Genomic DNA, 18,773 nt, shown 5'->3' with positions numbered 1-18,773 from the left:
GTTACCAACCGCATGTTTTCTGTCCGGCCGATGACATAGAAGCAAGGCTCGCCCTGCTTGGAGTTAGTCATACAAAGAGATAAGCTGGAAAGCTCCACTGGAGGAGAGTTCAAGAGAAAGAAAGAGAGCAAAAGTATAAAGTAGCGAAAGAGAGAAAGAGAAAGCAGTAAATAATGAGGAAAAATCCAATGCAAAGTTGCAAAAAGTGCAGGAAAGGAAAGAAGCTTCAGTCCAGACCATGGGTGGCACTAGAGGACAGGCATCTGGGGCTTATATACCCAATGTTTTTTCACAATGTCTATCACCTTGTTTTTCTCCACTAAGTTTTCATGGACAGTTGTAACATTTCAACTCACAATCTCCAAATATCCTCTTACCCACCCATGGTCTTGACTAGAAGAATCTGATCTACAGATGTAAACCTGTTAACAATCAGAGGGAAGCAGAACTCTTGTAAAATACATTGGCCATCTTTCGAACATTACTCTGACCATAAGATTAATTATTTGAACCCTCTATTCCTACCCTTGTCCCCCCTCACCATAATCCGGTACATATCCGTTGCCCTTCTTCAGTACGAGGTGTATCCATGCTCCTCCCTTTCGGATCTGCTCCACGGCCTGGCTGTGTGTCATCCCGGCTGTGCTGTCTCCATTAATCTCCACCAGCTGATCACTCACCTGCAACACAAGTCAGCAAAACCCTCTGTGACTCAGCGTAATGTCAACAACGGCACCTAAACCCAGCATGCCTCAGCATTATCTTAACAAAATGACTCTTAGTGTCGCACTTTCAAACATCCCTGACAGCATCAATTGAAATGTTGTATTTACTTGATTTGTAATCAAAGAGCAGTTCACCTGAATTTTCTGACTGCGTGAGGCCGGTCCGCCCTCCATCAGACCAAGTACATACAGACCCATGTTATACTCGCTTCCACCTCGCAAACTAAAGCCAAACCCTGTTGGGCCCCTCTCAAGATCAACGCTGTAAAATTGTGAATCCTGCAGAGAGAGAGAGAGAGAGAGAGACATTTCAGGGTCTGGGGTGTGAAATACTTTTGGAGAGTTTAGATAACATGCTCCAACTATTTCAGAGAGCATGCTAATTCAGCTATAAGTATTATGCAGACCTCATTTATTTAGAATATATATATTTATCACACATTTCTGAGTGCATGTATGTAGCCTCACCTTTTGCTTGGCCCGATGCCCTTTTTTTAACCGGCTCTCGGCATCAAAGTCAGGGTATTCAGGCAGATTATTGTCTGACAGAAAAATAGACACTCATCAGTTTGACACGCACTAATAGCAATTCTTCAGAGTCTATACACCAGCGCTCTCTTGTGGCGACTGTTGAAAATATACCTCAAAGTCTATCAGAAGGAACACTACTTCAGATTTCAGAATATTTTTTGCAACACAATATTTTTTTTTATTTGATGAATAAATAAATAAAACATTTAATTGACTTAATATTTAAAATATTGACAATAATTAATTATTATTGAATAAATTGTCAAATAATAAATAGTATTATTAATAATAATGAACTATTTACGGCAAGTTTATCAAGGCACTTACAAAATGTAAGATAAGCACAATAAAAACAAACAAGCATGCATATACACTACCATTAAAAAGTTTGGGATCAGTAAAAACTAATTAATTTCATTCAACAAGGATGCAGTAAACTGATCAAAAGTGACCGTAAATACTTCAATATCAGATTTCTATATCATATAAATGCTGTTCTTCTGAGCTTTCTATTAATCAAAGAATCCTGAAAAAATGTATCACATTAATAAAACTAATCATATTAAGCAGCACAACTTTTTTCAACTTTGCTAATAATGTTGAAATGTTTATTTACCACCAAATCAGCATATTAGAAGGATCTCTGAAGGATCATGTGACACTCAAGACTGGAGTAATGATGCTGAAAATTCAGCTTTGGCATCACAGGAAGAAATTACATTTTAAAATATATAAAAAAAAAAAAAGTTCATTTAAATGGTAAAAAATCTTCACAATATTACTGTTTTCTACTGTATTTTTGATCAAATAAATGCAACTTGTTGAGCATAAGATTTCTTAATAAAAAAAATTATCAACCCCAAACATTTGAACGGTAGTGTACGAACAAATATACAATATATCTAAACAAAAAACAGTCAAGCAAAATGAAAAGCCGTATGTGTGTGTAGTGTGCTTACTAGTGTGAGAGCGTGGTATAATGGTGAGTCTGAGGTTGTTGCCAGCTCTGCGCAGTATCTGTGCGAGGTCTCTGTGAGGAAGCGTGACCACTGATCTGCCCTCCACGGCCTCCAGCTGATCCCCCGGCTGAATCTGACCACTGCGTGCTGCTGGACTCCCCCGTCGCACCGTCACAAACCTGTGAGACACTAGAGACGAGGCTAAACACACAAAAGAGACAGAAAGAAAGAGATATTCATCCATTCACCCATGCAAAATATACTAAATTCTTTTTACTTTATAATTGACCACTACATGTTTATTTCTGATCTGTATAATATGATGATATGACAGCATAAGGAGAGGCACATTTCTAAATGAATCACTGAATCAACAGATGATTACACGGCTGACAGAACATGAACAGTCGTGAATAAATCCCTTTACTCAAACTTTCATGTTTACATAATCATGTGACATTCTAGACCAGAGAAGTTCAGAATAGTGACCTTAGACAGTCACATGATGTTTTAGTTTATTATTGAATAGATTATGTACAATATAATGCAAATCTTAAAGCTTCAGCAGTTACATCAGCACAACTGTTTTCTCCAGAGCTGCTTTATACGTAGATGAATTTAACTCATTCCATAACTGATGAACTTTACACATTTATTACTCAACACTTAACTGATTTCAACTGAATAATGACCATTTACTATCGTCTTTTTAGAGCTGCATAACAGCAGAATTGAATTGTTTCCATTATTGAATCATTACTTTCTTGTTTATCACAGTAAAGCTACTTTGAAACAATCTGTATAAAGCGCTATATTAATAAAGGTGACGACAACAGCACAACTCATATAGTCTGTGTTGGAGCTCTTAAAGGGACAGTACACTCTCAAAAAAAAAAAAAAACTCAATCAGTTTGAAATTTTTTTTTTTTGGAGTGAACTAATTCTTTAAAGTATTAGCCCACTCAAAATAAAAATACATTTTGACTTAAATTTTAGAGTAACAATTTCAAGTTTCAACTGTTCCTCACACAAAGTTACCACATTCTTAAAGTTCCAAGGAAGAATAATTTTTTTTGTGATGCGAGGGTGAGCAAATCGTGACAATTTTTCCCCATTTTTTAGAGGAAAAACTGAATCCCATAGGAAATGATTCCAACAGGGATTCAGATCTAAAAAGACGTAAATGACTCTGCTCCAAAAGATAACATTGTGTGCCATTGTTGATTTAAACGTTTATTTTGATGTGAACACAAGCTTTGTTCCACACACGTTTTAACATTCCACAAAGGTCAGTTTCCAGAACAAAAATCCTATCAGAAAGAACAAACGTGCCATAAGAATAAACTGTTCCACCTGTTAGTTAGTCTAACAAGTTAAACTTGTCATAGAAATCCTATGCATCAATCAATCATGGTTATTGTACACCTGCAGTGTTTGTTTAATTATTGCCTTCTCCTCAGGGTGTCCCAAACTTCACTGTTGTTCTCCTTTTGATGGGTCTGCGCTCATCCAGTGTAGCCTTTGTTTCTCAAAGGCACTTTAAGTATGATGTGTTTTGTTCCACTCCAGCCTCTTCTGTCCACATTATTCAGCCTTTCACTCTTAGCCAAACAACAGGCTGGTTGCCAAGATTGGAATCTCAAAGACCTGCGCACAATTATCCTGAGCACTCGCCATCATGTTACACAGCGACAGTCGATTGAAGAAAGAAAAGAGAGTGTAAAACTTCAGGCAGCAGATTGAAATACTTCTCTGTTGCCTTTAGCATTCTGCTCCATATTCATCTTTGTTGGGAGATGACAAACGCACCAATATTCAGTCTGACGTGCAAGTTTTCATAAAAGAGAAGAGCTACTGCCCCAAAAATGAGAAAAGACATAAGAGGCTAAAAGAACATTAAGAATATTTTGATAGATTAAGAATATAAACACAGCAGTGTGTTTTCCCAAAGACAAAGGCCTTTATTTATCAAACACAGGCAGAACAGTTTCCTATTGAATCCTATTGAATTATGATTCTACTGAACTTCTGAAGTGTTTCGTTAATAAGGCCCAAAATTATAAATAAATTAAAATTCTAAACGGAGATGAACCCATGACTGTTCAAAAGTTTTAAAAAGACATTAATACCTTTATTCTTCAAAGATTAATTCAATTTACCAAAAGTGATAGTAAAGACTTATAAATTGAAACAAAATATTTCTATTTTAAATGAACGCTGTTCTTTTGAACTTTCTATTCATCAAAGAATGTTGAACACACAAATATTAAACAACTTTTTTTAAAACATTTTTAATAATAATTAAAATAATTAATCTTGAGCAACATATATCAACATATTAGAATAATTTCTGAAGGATCATGTGACACTGAAGACTAAAAGTAATGGCTGCTGAAAATGAGGAATAAATTACATTTTAAAGTGAATTCAAATCAAATTGAAAAAGTTATTTTAAATTGTAATATTTCGCAATATTACTGGTTTACTATATTTTTGATCAAATATATGCAGCCTTGCTGAGCATAAGAGACTTCTTTCAAAAACATAAAACAAAAAATCTTATAAACGGTAGTGTACGGACAAAAACCACAAAAACTATTTCCTTAGTTGTTGCTAAACACCTATGACACTTACATTGGAAGATTCGTGTTTTATTTTTCAACTTTTCTGAATCGAACGGCTCCTCAGCTCATGTGGCACACCGTGTAGCTGGGAAGTTTGCATCTTCGGATACAGGGACATTCCCAAACACACTGTTAGTATATCCCCATACTGTACTGCCGCTGCCCAGTTTTGGCCGGTGAATCGACCTGTTTGTATTGATTGTGCACTCGGTGTGGGGAAACAGCCGACAGCGCAGAACATGTAAAAACGACAACAGGCCTGAAACAGTTTCAGTTAGCCCTTTAAAGCACAAATGCACTCAAAGTAGGTGAAAGGTGACGGAATAAAATACCTTTTCAAGTATAAGGCTTGAAACACTACGTACTGTACACACTTTTTGTTTGAATTGGGAATTCATCTATGCATTTCAGCCACCCAATATGTTGAGGGAATTGCAGAACCACAAAGGTTCACAAGCTCTGATTGTATATTAATAGGAAACGAATGACAAAAACAGAAGGAAACAGTGTTGACACAGTGGGCAGCAGATCTGAACAAACATATCAAACATGACATAAAAGAACAAACATATGTTAGAAATGTTTTCCTAATTTACACCTTGCTGCGTCTTAGATTATGAGCCAAGAAACTCTTCCTCACAACATGAAAGTCCCTTTTAGATCTGTACAAAGAGTCCTGAAGCTTCCTCAACTGTGAATCAAAAACACCTGTATGTTTTTCTTGGAGCTCTTTGATTTTTTACTTCTAATAATCTAGTTTAACTAGCACTTTAATTTAACTACTGACAGTGTCTGATCTGTACGCACTGTCCAAAGAACCCCAGAGAGAAATCAGTACATACAAGATCAAACATACAGGAGAGGGAGAGAGAGAGAGAGAGAGAGAGAGAGAGAGAGAGAGAGAGAGAGATGAAATACACATGTAGAGCAAGCTACACGGAAACCCTTTCATGTACAGTATATGTGATGTGGTTTTTAAAGCTGACATGAAATGGAAATTCACTGTATATTGGTTCTGGTAAACCTTACGTTATGGGGACAAAATGTCCTCACAAAGATGGCAATATCCACATTTTTTGGTCCTTATGTGGAAAACAGCTTTTAAATCATACTAAGTTATGTTTTTTTTTAAAGTTTTCTGTGATGGGTAGGTTTAGGGTTAGGGCTAGAATATGCAGTTTGTACAGTATAAAAATCATTATACATCTGGAATGTCCTCATAAAACATAAATTTGTGTGTGTGTGTGTACAGAATCAGTAGAGCCCAGGTGAGAGTGCATTCAGTGTCATATGAAGCGTGTTGAGCTGGAAGAGAATGTTCTCCCGCGTACCACATCGTTAAGTGCTGCCAATTATTACCAAAACTACATTATTCATGAGTCTGTCTATTATTCATAACACATTCACGTATTATTCATAGCTTGTAAAGGATCTTAGTTAATGAGCATATTGTTCTGTGGGTTATTTATAGATGTGGACAAAAAAAGATAAACAGTAATAGTGTTAATGGGAAAGATGCATTTAATAAACACGGCACATGTTTTGAAATTTCATAAAAGTCTCCCACATGAAAACAGATAAAGAGATAAAAAAAAAACAGGGATGAATACAGCTGTTTCTGACCCAGCTGCCTGAAAGAGAGAGAAATGCTCTTTGGGATTTATAGTTACTGAACAACAGAGTATTTTGAATTCATAAAGGTATGGTGTTTGTTACATAACTGTTATTAAACACTTCCCATAATCCTATAAACCTACACTATTATGAATGACACACAGAAAGACACGCATGCTTTCTAAAGCTCATAACACAGTATAGTGCTGAAAGAGGAATTTTTACTGGCAGTTAATTATATATATATATATATATAAACAGCAAGAGTGAAACTTTAACTACTCTTTAAATGTGTAGAATAACTGGGTCAACCTCCAGCGCTTTTACACAAAACTTTGTTTCTGTTCACCTCCGCTTTTATTTATGAGCCTGTTATTTTCACGACTGGGCAGATTTCCTCTGAACTGCGAGCCAATGAGCCATGTGAGAGGCGAGTTTTACACACACCACAGGGTTCGGCGGGAAGAACAGAGGTTTTGCGTGTTGTGGAAGCTGAGTTCAGGCGGGGGTCGAGGGCTTGAACAAAACTTCTCATGCAGAGAACAGAACAGTAGGACTCATGCCGAGATGTTTTGTCACATGTCAGAAAAACACGCACAAATGTTTACCTGGCTATTGGTGAACTCCTATCTGGCCTCTACTGTTCTTTAATCAAAGAGAAAGTGTTTTTTTTTTTATGTAAACATACTATTATGAAGACATACAGCGACAGAAAAGTGCCTTCAAAGCATTGTCCTGATTGGTTGAACATTCCAACCAGCCCAACAACAATTCAACCAATAGCGTAGTATTGGGGAGTGGTTATCTGATCAGCCAGCCAATGGCGAAGAGGAAATCTACTTTAAGTCTGGGGCACGTTCAAGTTCAAAACGGTGCGCAACGTTTTGCTACGGTTTCCGGGTTGAACGTCATGTTTCCTGGAAACGGCGTGCACCGGTGTGCAACAGGGTTTGAGATACGTTTTCTCTTGTTTGGTGGGTGTGTCAGAACTGCAGTCCAATCAGCAGCAACATGTATATAAAGCACGCGGTATTAAAGTGAACTCGCACAATGGGTAAGAAAAGTAATTTACAAATGTGTTCGATGCAGCTCGGTATACGCAACAACTGAGGATATTAGAAGACATGTTTGTCGTAAGTTTTATTGTAAAAATATAGGATATCAACATAATGATGTAGTTGTTTATATTTTTAGCTTCATTGCAAGTGTATGACATTTGGTATAGAAATAAACAATTAAGTGCTTTTCCTAAAAATGAGAAAGAAAATACAGGGTATTAAAACAGTATGAACTACAAATAAAGTCAGTATGTGAGGCTAAATAGATGTGTTTTAGTCTGAATTAGGTAAGATGTGTGCTTCCATTTCAGTTTCAGAAATCCCTTCACTCAATTGGGATGTTCTCTTTTGTTCTGGGCGGCAAGTGCAGTTACTGTAACATCGGGCATATTTTGTAGTAGCATATTAAACACATATTTATACCGACTTCATCAGGCTCCGAAAATTCTTCACAAAGAACACAAAGAATGGCCTTCTCAGCTGCCATAGTTGCAACTCTTGCGTCATCAGAACAGTGTGTTCAACGCATCACCGTTTCTGTTTAAAAAACGTTGTGCAACGTTTTGTCGGTGCTGAACGCAGCCCTGATAACAGTTCAAACAATGCAGTGGGTTTGGGGGTGTGGTTATATGATAAGCCAGCCAATGGCAGAGAGGGGAAGTTTTTGAGAAAATCTGCTATTCCATTTGAAATGACAATTTAGCTTTAATTAAAAGCATTACAGAATAACTATAAGCCATTACTAGGTTGATTAGTGTTTACCAAACATTGTTCAGTCTGTTTGAACATTCCTACCAATCTGATAACAGTTCATCCAAAAGTTGGGTTTGGGGGTGTGGCTATATGATAAGCCAGCCAATGGCAGAGGGAGGGAGTATTTGAGGAATTTACTACAGTAACTACATGTAACGTGTAATAAGGACACTGTAAAACGTAATGTTACCTTTTTTCATTCCATTTGAAATTACATACTTTGGTTTTAATTATAACTATAACAAAAAAAAACAAAAAATAAATAAATATAGAAAATAGAAATAACTTTTTTTTTAAACTTTTGCCCTATTTATGGAACCAGCATTGAACAAATCAAGGTCCTTAACCTCAAAACTATGATTAGTCCCTCATTTTCTAACATTTGTATACTTGCATTTATATAATGCATCGACAATACCCTTGAGCGACCAGCGAGTAAATGATTCTGTCAGTACATGAGCAGTGAATGAATGAAAGGCAACAGTAAAAGAGCACAATTTGTGCCTGGATTAAATTTGCAATGCAGGTCTCAACTCGTATTGGAAATAAAGTATTCTTAGTGCAGAAAAAAGTCCACCCATAAATGAAATTCTGTTATATTTTATTCACCGTCATGTTGTTTCAAACCTGCATGACATTCTTTTGCATGACATAAAATAAGATATTTTGAAAAACGGCTCATTGTTTTTTGTCAATACAATGAAAGGAGTTGGGTCGACTTACTTTCCTTATAGAGACAAATATTCATGATGTTTCTTTAAAACATCTTCCTTTGAGTTTCACAGAAGAAAGAAAGTCATAAAGGTTTGGAACTAAATGAGTAAACAATTTAGAGAAAACATTTATGGGTGAACTATCCCTTTAACGCATGAAACGTAGTGGTACCGTCATAGATTGCAGCTCCAAAACCTGGAAAGGATAATCCATTGACAAAATTGAAAATTCCATTGAAAATTAGCTTGCTTCCAGAATCATTTCAATACAGTATATTGCTTTTGATATAAAAAAACAAAAAAAACTGCTCAACAATAAATGTGTATTGATACTTTTAAATCTTTAAAAATGCTGTTTGTGAGCAAAAACATAAGGAAAACAAAACTTTCACACACTACGGAGCAGAAACACACAGATGCAGATCACAGCAGTAATACTAATGGTGACTGAGCATCAGACCCACAACACTCCATTTACATCAGGCTGACCCTGCAGAAACAAACAATCCCAACACTGCACAGGAAACAGTATCTGCAGTGAAACCTGGTTTCGGGCACTGCCTTAGTGTCTAGCAACAAACTTATTGATTATACGCATCCTATCTAAAGAGATCCACGAAATGCATCATGAACGTTCAAACATACACATACAAGCCTGCTTGTATCCCTATGGGGATCAAGATGCAAACCCAACCATCTGTTTAATATTTAATCTTATCCAGCTTATTAGTCCTGCCATGTAAATATGCACTAAAATGAACAATGCGAAACCTCACATGACATGGAGAAAATATGCTCAACCAGTGATCCAGAACCTGCGATGTCTGTTAACATTGCTAAGCTTCACGAAACAGCATCAGCTGACCCCAGAACAAACTCGCTCCTCTGAAAAATGGAAACGGGCATACGACGGTGCCTTAAGGATATTACAGCATAGAGAGGATACAGATAAGATACAGACAATCTCATATTGAACACGACTGGAAGAAACTCGCAGTGTTCTTTGCTCTCTCTCTCTCCGTCTCACACACATTCCCTACAAATGACCTCACGCGGATGATCTCACACACACACACGATAAGATTTTCAGGGTGTTCAGCTTATAACAGTAATAATGTAACTGACAGAAAATATAAATATAAATATAGAGATAAATATGTGTTATGGTAGTTACATGATGCTCCAATAGATTTCAAAGAATACCATGGTAGACGGTTAAAAAAAAACTAAATATGCTACATGGTCAAATAAACATGGTATCATTTCCAAAAAATATCAAGGCATTATATTCATTGTCCACTTACCATAGTCCTACCATAGTATTTTGAACATGTACCATGGCAGAACCAAGGTATTCTTATAAATATCATGGAGTACCATGTAAATACTATGGTACATGAATTGTAGTACCTTGATAAATTTCAAAATGCTGTAGTATTACCATCCTTGCACCATGGTACAAGGGTTTTTGGTAATGGAAAGAAAACTATGATCATAAAACTATGATACCATGTAAAAAAAAACAAAAACAAAAAAAAAAACAGTAGTACCCAGACTTATACTTATTACTTATCCTTATACTATACTTTTTTGTAAATGTGAATGATGTTTTTTCATTATGCTTCAAAGTAGTTTTTTCTCTTTATCTCAACTGAAGTCTGTAAGAAGACATTTGAACGCCTCTACAGTGTGGATGAGTCTGTGTTCACTGGTCCAACACATCACAGAAGAATTAAGCCTTTCATTGGCATGACCACTGGAAATATTTCAGGCATGCGAGACCCCAGGTGAACCACAGCGCCAGGACGCTCTGAAGTATCAAAAGTACAGAGATGCACTTTAGAAGAACTGTCCCGGACAGATCAAAAGCTACGGATACAATGCAAAATGCAAAACATGCATCCTGTTCTCTCTCTCGAAAGCGGACTGTTCCCACGCACAATGTTTTGAATCACGTTTAAACATCACTGAACTAGATTCAGCTGCAAATACAGTACTTAATTGTTAGTAAAGTAAACAGTACCAGGGTCAATAATTAACCTAAATACAGATATTATAAGAGTACATAAGAGGTAAGAGAGTATTTACGTTTCACGTCCTTCATCGTTTTCAGGGCAGACTGAAGCCTTTCCAGCATTTTGTCCTGATAGAGTTTCTAAATCCAGCTTCAAATCCAGAGAATTCCTGACACGGAGTCTTTAATCTACATATAATATTACAAAACAATGAAGAAATGGAGAAAACAAGGACTGTTCAGGTGTTTTTTTCCCTCAGAACAGAGACACGGAGGACGCTTGCACAGACAAAACTGAACTGAGGAAAAGAGAGGGGGAGAGGGTGAAAGAGTGCAGAGAGAGAGAGAGAGAGAGAGAGAGAGAGAGAGAGAGAGAGAGAGAGAGAGAGAGAGAGAGAGATCACTGAAGGGAGGGATGTTGAGTGAAAGCATGATAGGGAATATGTGGAAAATAAAAGTGATTTAATACCACACTGATTCATCGCAAAACTATCAGCCTGAGACTGAGAGTGTGTGATATTTACAACTATACACACACACACACTATATACACTAGTTTTCAAAAGTTTGGGGTCAGTAAGTTTAAAAAAATAAATAAATAAATACTTTTATTCAGCAAGGACACATTACAAAATTACACGTATTTCTAAGGTTATAAAAGATTAAGGTCACACTTTAGTTTAGAGTCCAATTCTCACTACCAACTAGCTGCTTATTAACATGCATATTACTAGGATATTGGCTGTTTATTAGTACTTATAAAGCACATATTAATGCCTTATTCTGCATGACCAAATTCTACATACCTTATTCCTGCCCAATACCGAAACTTAACAACTACCTTACTAACAATTAATAAGCAGTAATTAGGAGTTTACTGAGGCAAAAGTCGTAGTAATAGTAAGACAATAGTAAGAATTGGACCCTAAGCTAAAGTGTGACCAAGATTTCTATTTCAAATAAATAGAAATAGAAGAAGACTGGAGTAATGATGCTGAAATTTCAGCTTTGTCATCACAGGAATAAATTACATTTTAAAATATATTAAAACAGAAATGTATTTACAATATAATTTACAATATTACTGTTTTTTTTACTGTTTTTTTTATCAAATAAATGCAGCCTTGGTGAGCATAAGAGACTTCTTTCAAAATATTTTGAATAACTTCTACTATAAATGATCTGCCATTTATATTTTCAGGTATAAATATTTGATTAATTTGCAAATATTTAATAAATTATATAATGCATCATAGAAATATAAATATGGCTGATTGGATTCTATTACTTTCATTTAAAAAAAAAAAACGAATTACTTAGTTAATTAATTACTTAGTAATAGACTTTGTAATAACATGTAACAAAATGTACTTAACATGTAACTAAGTTATGGAACAGCCTGTACTTACAGATTGTAATTACGCACATGTAATTGGCAGCTACTGTTACACATGTGTAACAAGCCGAGTCTGTTACATACGTGTTACGGACTTGGTACACTGTAATTATGTAAGAAAGTACTTAGTATAACGCAATGTAACAACAAGTACTTAAATTTGTTAGGCTACTAAGGTCTGCAGTTACACATGGTAAATGTGTATGTTCTGTAACATTACTTGTATGTAACATAAAATAAAGTGTATCAAGATTGTACTTAAGTGCACTTCCTGTGTATCTACATATGTTATCCATCTGAATTAACCCACTAGTTCACAGCTTAAATACATGCATTAGCTTCCTAATTACATTGTAATTACATAATATTACACAGGGATAAGCTACGTAAAATAAAGTGTATCAAGAATGTACTTAAGTGTACTTTGTGTATACATACCTTATCCATCTCTGCCTTAGTTTGATTTTACTCACTAGTTCACAGCTTAAATGCATGCAGTAGTTTCCTAATTACATTGTAATTACATAATATTACACAGGTATAAGCTACGTAAAAAAAAAGTGTATCAAGAATGTACTTAAGTGTACTTCATGTGTATCTATAAACCTTATCCAACTCGGCTTGTTACACATGTGTAACAGTAGCTGCCTATTACATGTGTGTAATTACAATCTGTAAGTACAGGCTGTTCCATAACTTAGTTACATGTTAAGTACATTTTGTTACATGTTATTACAACGTCTATTACTAAGTACCTAATTAAGTAATTACTCTGTATCAAGGGCACCGTAAAATAAAGTGTTACCTGCCTTTTTTTACACAACATAAATACATTTGAAATCTGAATGTTACAACTCAAAAGAAAGCTTATTTTTGATAATGTAATGTAATAATTCATTAAAGTATTATAGTAAATATCAACAATTATTAAATTCATTAATCAATTCATTGAATTGCATTGATGCAATGTCTAGTTATTAGAAACCTTTAGTTCTATGAAGTACTGTAGGTATGTAAAATGTAAACAAAACGATAAAGAAAACATATAAAACAGACAGATCACAACGGTTCTTTGTTGGAAATCTATTTTAAAAAACAGAAGATGTTTATCTACTAAACAATAAACCCCAAATGACAATGAACAAGTACTGAACTACTAAACAACTGAACATAAAAAAGGACAATGCACAAGAAAATAAGAGAGAGAAAGAGAGAATGAAAACAGGAAAAACTGCTCACTCAGGAAACTGTTCCATTTGTTGTTTCACAACTACAAGCAGCGCTGGACACAAACCATGACCTCGCTCAGACTTTAACTTATCTTACATTAACACACTCAGAGCAGTGATGCACAAATTAGTGCATTTAATAATCCTTCAAAATAAGAGAGCACATATTAGCTAAGCCTCAAATCAAGTGAAAGAAATCATAATTAGTCTGCTAATTAGAGATTTTCTGTGCACATGCTTATTGCATAATGACATGACTCAGACGACCAACATGCTTAGAGGGGTAAAATGCCCTTTTTCTCTACAATATATATTTTTTTTTCACGATTCACCTGGTCTTCAAACAGCAAACCAGGCAGAATTATAGTCTCTCCCTCTGTGATAATTGCTTTATGCAGACGGACTATATATTTCCAGAGTCCTGCTTTTGATTAAATAATGTTGTATTAATGTATAAAATGTTCATTTTTTGCTTCCAAGTACCAGAATAACCAGATATAAAACAAACAACGCAAGGTCACTTCTGACTGGCCAGAAAACATAAATGCAGATCAAGTTCCACCCAGTCTGTACTTACTTCCATTCACTACGTCCTGTGATGCGATGACAAACCCGAATCCCTCTCCTGGTCTCCGTCTCAACTCCACCTCCATCGCTCTGGAAGAGACCACTCCCCTCGCGTCTACATGGCTTTTGGACACCGCGCCGAGGTTAGGGGCAGCAGTACGGCTCCACTGAGCAGGTCCGTCCTCAGCCCCTAACCAGTCCCGGGGCTCTAGGGTCAGGGTCACGGGCACAGAGTCCAGGAAGCTGGTGCTTTGGACCAGGTTGGGGAGGTCACTGCAGGGCGAGGATGGAGAGAGGGTGCTCTGGCTGGGCACGGCACCATCGGAGGAGGGTGAGGTCAGATCTGGAGTGCCCAGGGAGGGAGGAGGTCTTTTATAGGCATTTGGGGAGCCTGGGGAGCAAAGAGGACCTGAGAGAGAACAGGATAATGATGAGTGATAGGGGTAGGGGGTACTGATAGCTTTTTCCTACTATACTGTTTATTTATATAGAATTAATCATAAATATAATAATAATTCATGATAAATATATAGAAATAATATGCGGTCAGATATGTGCATTATATTATATTATAAAGTTATGTGACAATGTTAAACTTTTTTATTTATTTAATGGTATTGGCCGATATTGGATATTTAATTGTACACGCACTTTTCTCTTTTTACATTTAGATTACCATTGCTGTCATAAAACGCTCACTTAAATGTAATCTTTAAAAACACTAATAATTAACATTAACAAATATTAAATGTAATTTTTACGTAATCTTAAATCTCAAAATGAATATTTATTTTTCATACTGAACATTATAATGTTGTGATGCCTAAATTCACTCATTTTGTTTTTTTGCATTTGATTTTTAATTTATTTTGACAAATTTTAGAAAATATTAAAGTGACCATGTAATCAAAATGGACAACTCTTTTTCTTCTTCTTTTTTTTATTTAATTTTGGAGTGTTTATTATAAACGATGTATCTGCATACAGTGTGGGTGACACTCACTTCCTCTGTAAACCAGTAAGACCACCTCACCCTGTTTGGTATGTTCTTGCAGCACCCGCTGCACCTGTTCATATAAAAAAGATCATATGAAAGGATTAAAATTTAGAAGGTTGATGAGGGAAGAGTTTCAGAAAAAGACCTGCAGAGTTATTGAATTTACCTGTGCGAAGCTGAGGCTCTGCACATCAGCTCCATTGATTTTAATAATGGCATCCCCTGGCTGTAAGGAGGGGCACTGTCGTCTGTCCCAGACTCTCTTCACCACCGCCAGCTGCCCTCCTTGCCCCCCAGCCGTCACACTGAAACCCATACCCCCTCCCTCGCTCCTGCCCAAGGCCACAGGTACCAGCTCACCCCCTCCCCCGCAGCCTACCCCACCCGGGGCTCCGGGGGACCCTAGGCCACCCGGAAGAGGTCGCGGGGGATTGTTGGCTGGACACCCGTTGAAACCACAGGGTGGGTGCTCGGTTGGGGGTACGACGGCAAGAGATGTTTGGGGCATGGGGGGCTGCTGGGTGCTAGGCGCTCCTGGTGGCGGGGCGGTAGGACCCACCTCGGGCCGGGGCAGGGGGAGCGTAGCAGAGGAGAGATCGCTCTCGGAAGACTTGGAACTATGATGGGTGTGAGAAGGAGCTGGAAGAGTGTTGTTGTTGTAGCTTCGGACAAGGGAAGCTCTGGGTAGAGAGTGGAGGAAACAAATGCGTGTGTAAACAGAACAGCATCAATAATAATAATAATAATAATGAACATGGTTGTGATATTATTATGTAACCATATTTATTATGTTAATAATAATTATCATCATTATTATTACCATGTTCCTTAATGATAATCATTACTATTAATAATCATTAACAAAGATGGTTTTAATAATTTATAACTGATAATAATAATAATAATAATCATTATTGAACATGGTTGTGATGTTATTATATAGTTATGGTTATTAATAATAATAATTGTTATTATTAATATTATTATTACCACCACCATGTTCATTTCTGATAATGACCTGATTAGGTCATTTAGGATTGTATTTGTATGTGTATAAATGACATGCTGTATTAGCTTTATTCTATGATTAGTGTTTTTTTATTTATATATTTATTTTTAAAGCCTTTCTAGGGACCCGAAACGTAAAATAGCTTATGCTATTCTCTCGATGTGCAATACATATTTTCCAGTTTTCGACTGGAATCATGTTTTTTTGTACTGTCCATGTATAAATAAACTTAAAATAAAAAATAAAATACACAACATGTTTATATATTATTATTATTATTATTAATAATAATAATAATAATAATAATAATAAACCCGTCTCAATACGCCATTCTGGTTACCTGCGTGTGACAACAGAGCTGACCTCCGTATCGCTGTGACTAGAGCTCATTCGCTCTGATGGGGGAGGGGCATTTGTTAAAGGCACCGCCCCCAACCCTAAAGTCCCTCCCACTCCATTTCCATTGACCATCGAGTAGGAAGGCTGGGGTGCTGTGTTCCCATTAGCATCCAAGGACTCTTTCTGCATGCGGGGGTAGAAGTTGTTGTGGTGGGACATAGAGCGATTGAGGTTCACCAAGCCAGGCTGGTGTCCATCAGGATGTTGAACCTGGGATTGAGCAGAACTGGGGGCTGCAGGTTTGGCACTGGTTGGGTCGGAAGGGGAGGCGAGGCTGGTTTTGGGGCAGCCATCAGGGTTGTAGAGCATGGGGTAACCTCGACGAAGAACCACATCCACACTGTGACCCATGGGGACGGATTTCAGCATTTCTACCACTTCTTTATGGGACAGACCCAGCACACACAAGTCATTAATGTACACCAGGATGTCCGCTGAGGGAGAGAGAGACATTTCTGTCATTTGTATTTGTACAGGGAAATCAAAAGCAATCAGATTTTGAGAGTACACAAGTACTAAAGGGGTCATATCACGAGGAATTAAAAATGTCCTTAATCTTGTGAGTTTAAATAGTTCAGTGAACAGTAAAAACCTACTGTAGCTTTTAAAACTTCCAGTCAGTAGAAAAAGACAATTCATTAAAACTAATGTTAGAAAGGAGAGAATGAACGCTATTTTAACAAGGTCAAACAAATAAAACAGACAATCACAAGGGATATAAAAAAGGGTATCACGTGACCCCGTTAAGCATAAGTGAGTGTGTTTGGGTGTTGGTGGGTTTGTCAGAACACGTGAGTGGACAGTGGTGTGTGTAATAGAAGGCAGATTAAAACCTATAGGCCCATCTGGATTAAGAGAAGATCAGCAGATTCAAACCATGACCCTCCAAATCACCAAATACACACACATATATACAGACATAATAATCTAATCCACAGAGAGAGAGAAAAAGCGTGAGTTTCAAGAGATTTCCTGCCAAAAATAAAAGTGAGGATTGGAGGGATAGATTAGGATGGGGAGAGAGAGGAAAAGCAAACCGCTCATGCTCCTGTGCTAAAATCTATCTTTTATCCATCTGGTCTTTTTTTCTCCCCTGGTCTATAATGATCTGACTTAAATCCAGATCTATGGGGCTTTTTGTCTTCTTTTAAGTGTAAAAAGAGGACATTATAATCAGCAGAACCATTACATCACGTATGATTCACAACGTCCTTAGGAGTCCCCTGCACAAATCTATGCGTGCTATTAAATTATTATATCTATCATACATCTATAAATATTTAAAAAGCTGACCCATTGAAGTGCCATCTCCTGTGCTGCAGATTTATACAGAAGCAGCAAAAAGCAAAAGCCACTTAGCAGTTTCCAACAGAGAATACTGGTGTTGCCAGGGTAATATGAATGCGGCATGCAGGAAAATCCTCAATTCTTTCTCATTTCACCTAATCTCTACACCAGTGGCGTTAGATTTTCTCAATGTGAAATTAGAATATATGTTAAATAGCTTTGAACAGAATTTCCATTTAATTTAGCTAATGCCTTTCCAATGCCTTTCCTAAATGTTTCATTTTAAAAAAACAAAGCAAAACAAGAACTGCTTTAGGTAACATTTTCTTTTGAATAAGAAAAAAGATTTAATGAACAATAATAATAATAGTCATTGTAATAAATTATAAAAGTACAAAACAGAAAAATGTTCAGGTCTCAGACTTTTGAAAACTATAATAAAAATAATAATACACACAATAGCAGTTTTACATGGTCAGTGTTTGCAACACAATGCCAGCTGCATCTGTGTTTTAATGTTTTTTGGGGTTTTTTTAAAGGACACAGGGTTAAAACTCTTAGTCTCACCTGTTTTGAGTGCAGATGGGCCTCCTGGGGTGACGCTGTACACCTGCAGGAACTCTCGAGGTCTACTGCCACCCACAATGTTGAAGCCAAACCCACGAGGCCCTTTCGACAGGCGAGTGTGTATGGAATAGCCCTTCAGTTCAGATGGTTGGTCTGTGAATGCAGGTACTAATTGACAAGCACACACACAAACATAGAAATAAGTGTCTACATTTGGTATACGAAGTCCACAAAAATCTAACAATGCCTTCAAGCCTCATCACTACATTGTTTTAGGATGGAGTTGACTGCTAAACAACAGTGCCATCTGCTGGGATGTGAGCTGTGCAGC

General features: G+C 36.8%; 1 protein-coding gene across 1 annotated transcript in view; it reads right to left on the bottom strand.

The window, feature by feature from the left end:
• magixa (MAGI family member, X-linked a) overlaps positions 1-18,773 on the bottom strand; it is a 49,577-nt gene that overhangs the window by 8,125 nt on the left and 22,679 nt on the right. Inside the window, exons 8-16 of the mRNA XM_084086378.1 lie at positions 18,443-18,610; positions 16,530-17,022; positions 15,347-15,860; positions 15,187-15,250; positions 14,194-14,592; positions 2,216-2,416; positions 1,194-1,267; positions 861-1,004; positions 542-680 (exon numbers count right to left, since the gene is read on the bottom strand). Coding sequence (XP_083942504.1) covers positions 542-680; positions 861-1,004; positions 1,194-1,267; positions 2,216-2,416; positions 14,194-14,592; positions 15,187-15,250; positions 15,347-15,860; positions 16,530-17,022; positions 18,443-18,610 — 2,196 coding nt within the window. The remainder of the gene's footprint in view (positions 1-541; positions 681-860; positions 1,005-1,193; positions 1,268-2,215; positions 2,417-14,193; positions 14,593-15,186; positions 15,251-15,346; positions 15,861-16,529; positions 17,023-18,442; positions 18,611-18,773) is intronic.

The sequence above is a fragment of the Abramis brama genome, assembly GCF_963993115.1.
Source record: "Abramis brama genome assembly, chromosome: 16".
NCBI classification, from domain to species: Eukaryota; Metazoa; Chordata; class Actinopteri; order Cypriniformes; family Leuciscidae; genus Abramis; species Abramis brama.
Note: the sequence above shows the minus strand (reverse complement) of the source record. Positions and strands in the feature narration are given on the sequence as shown.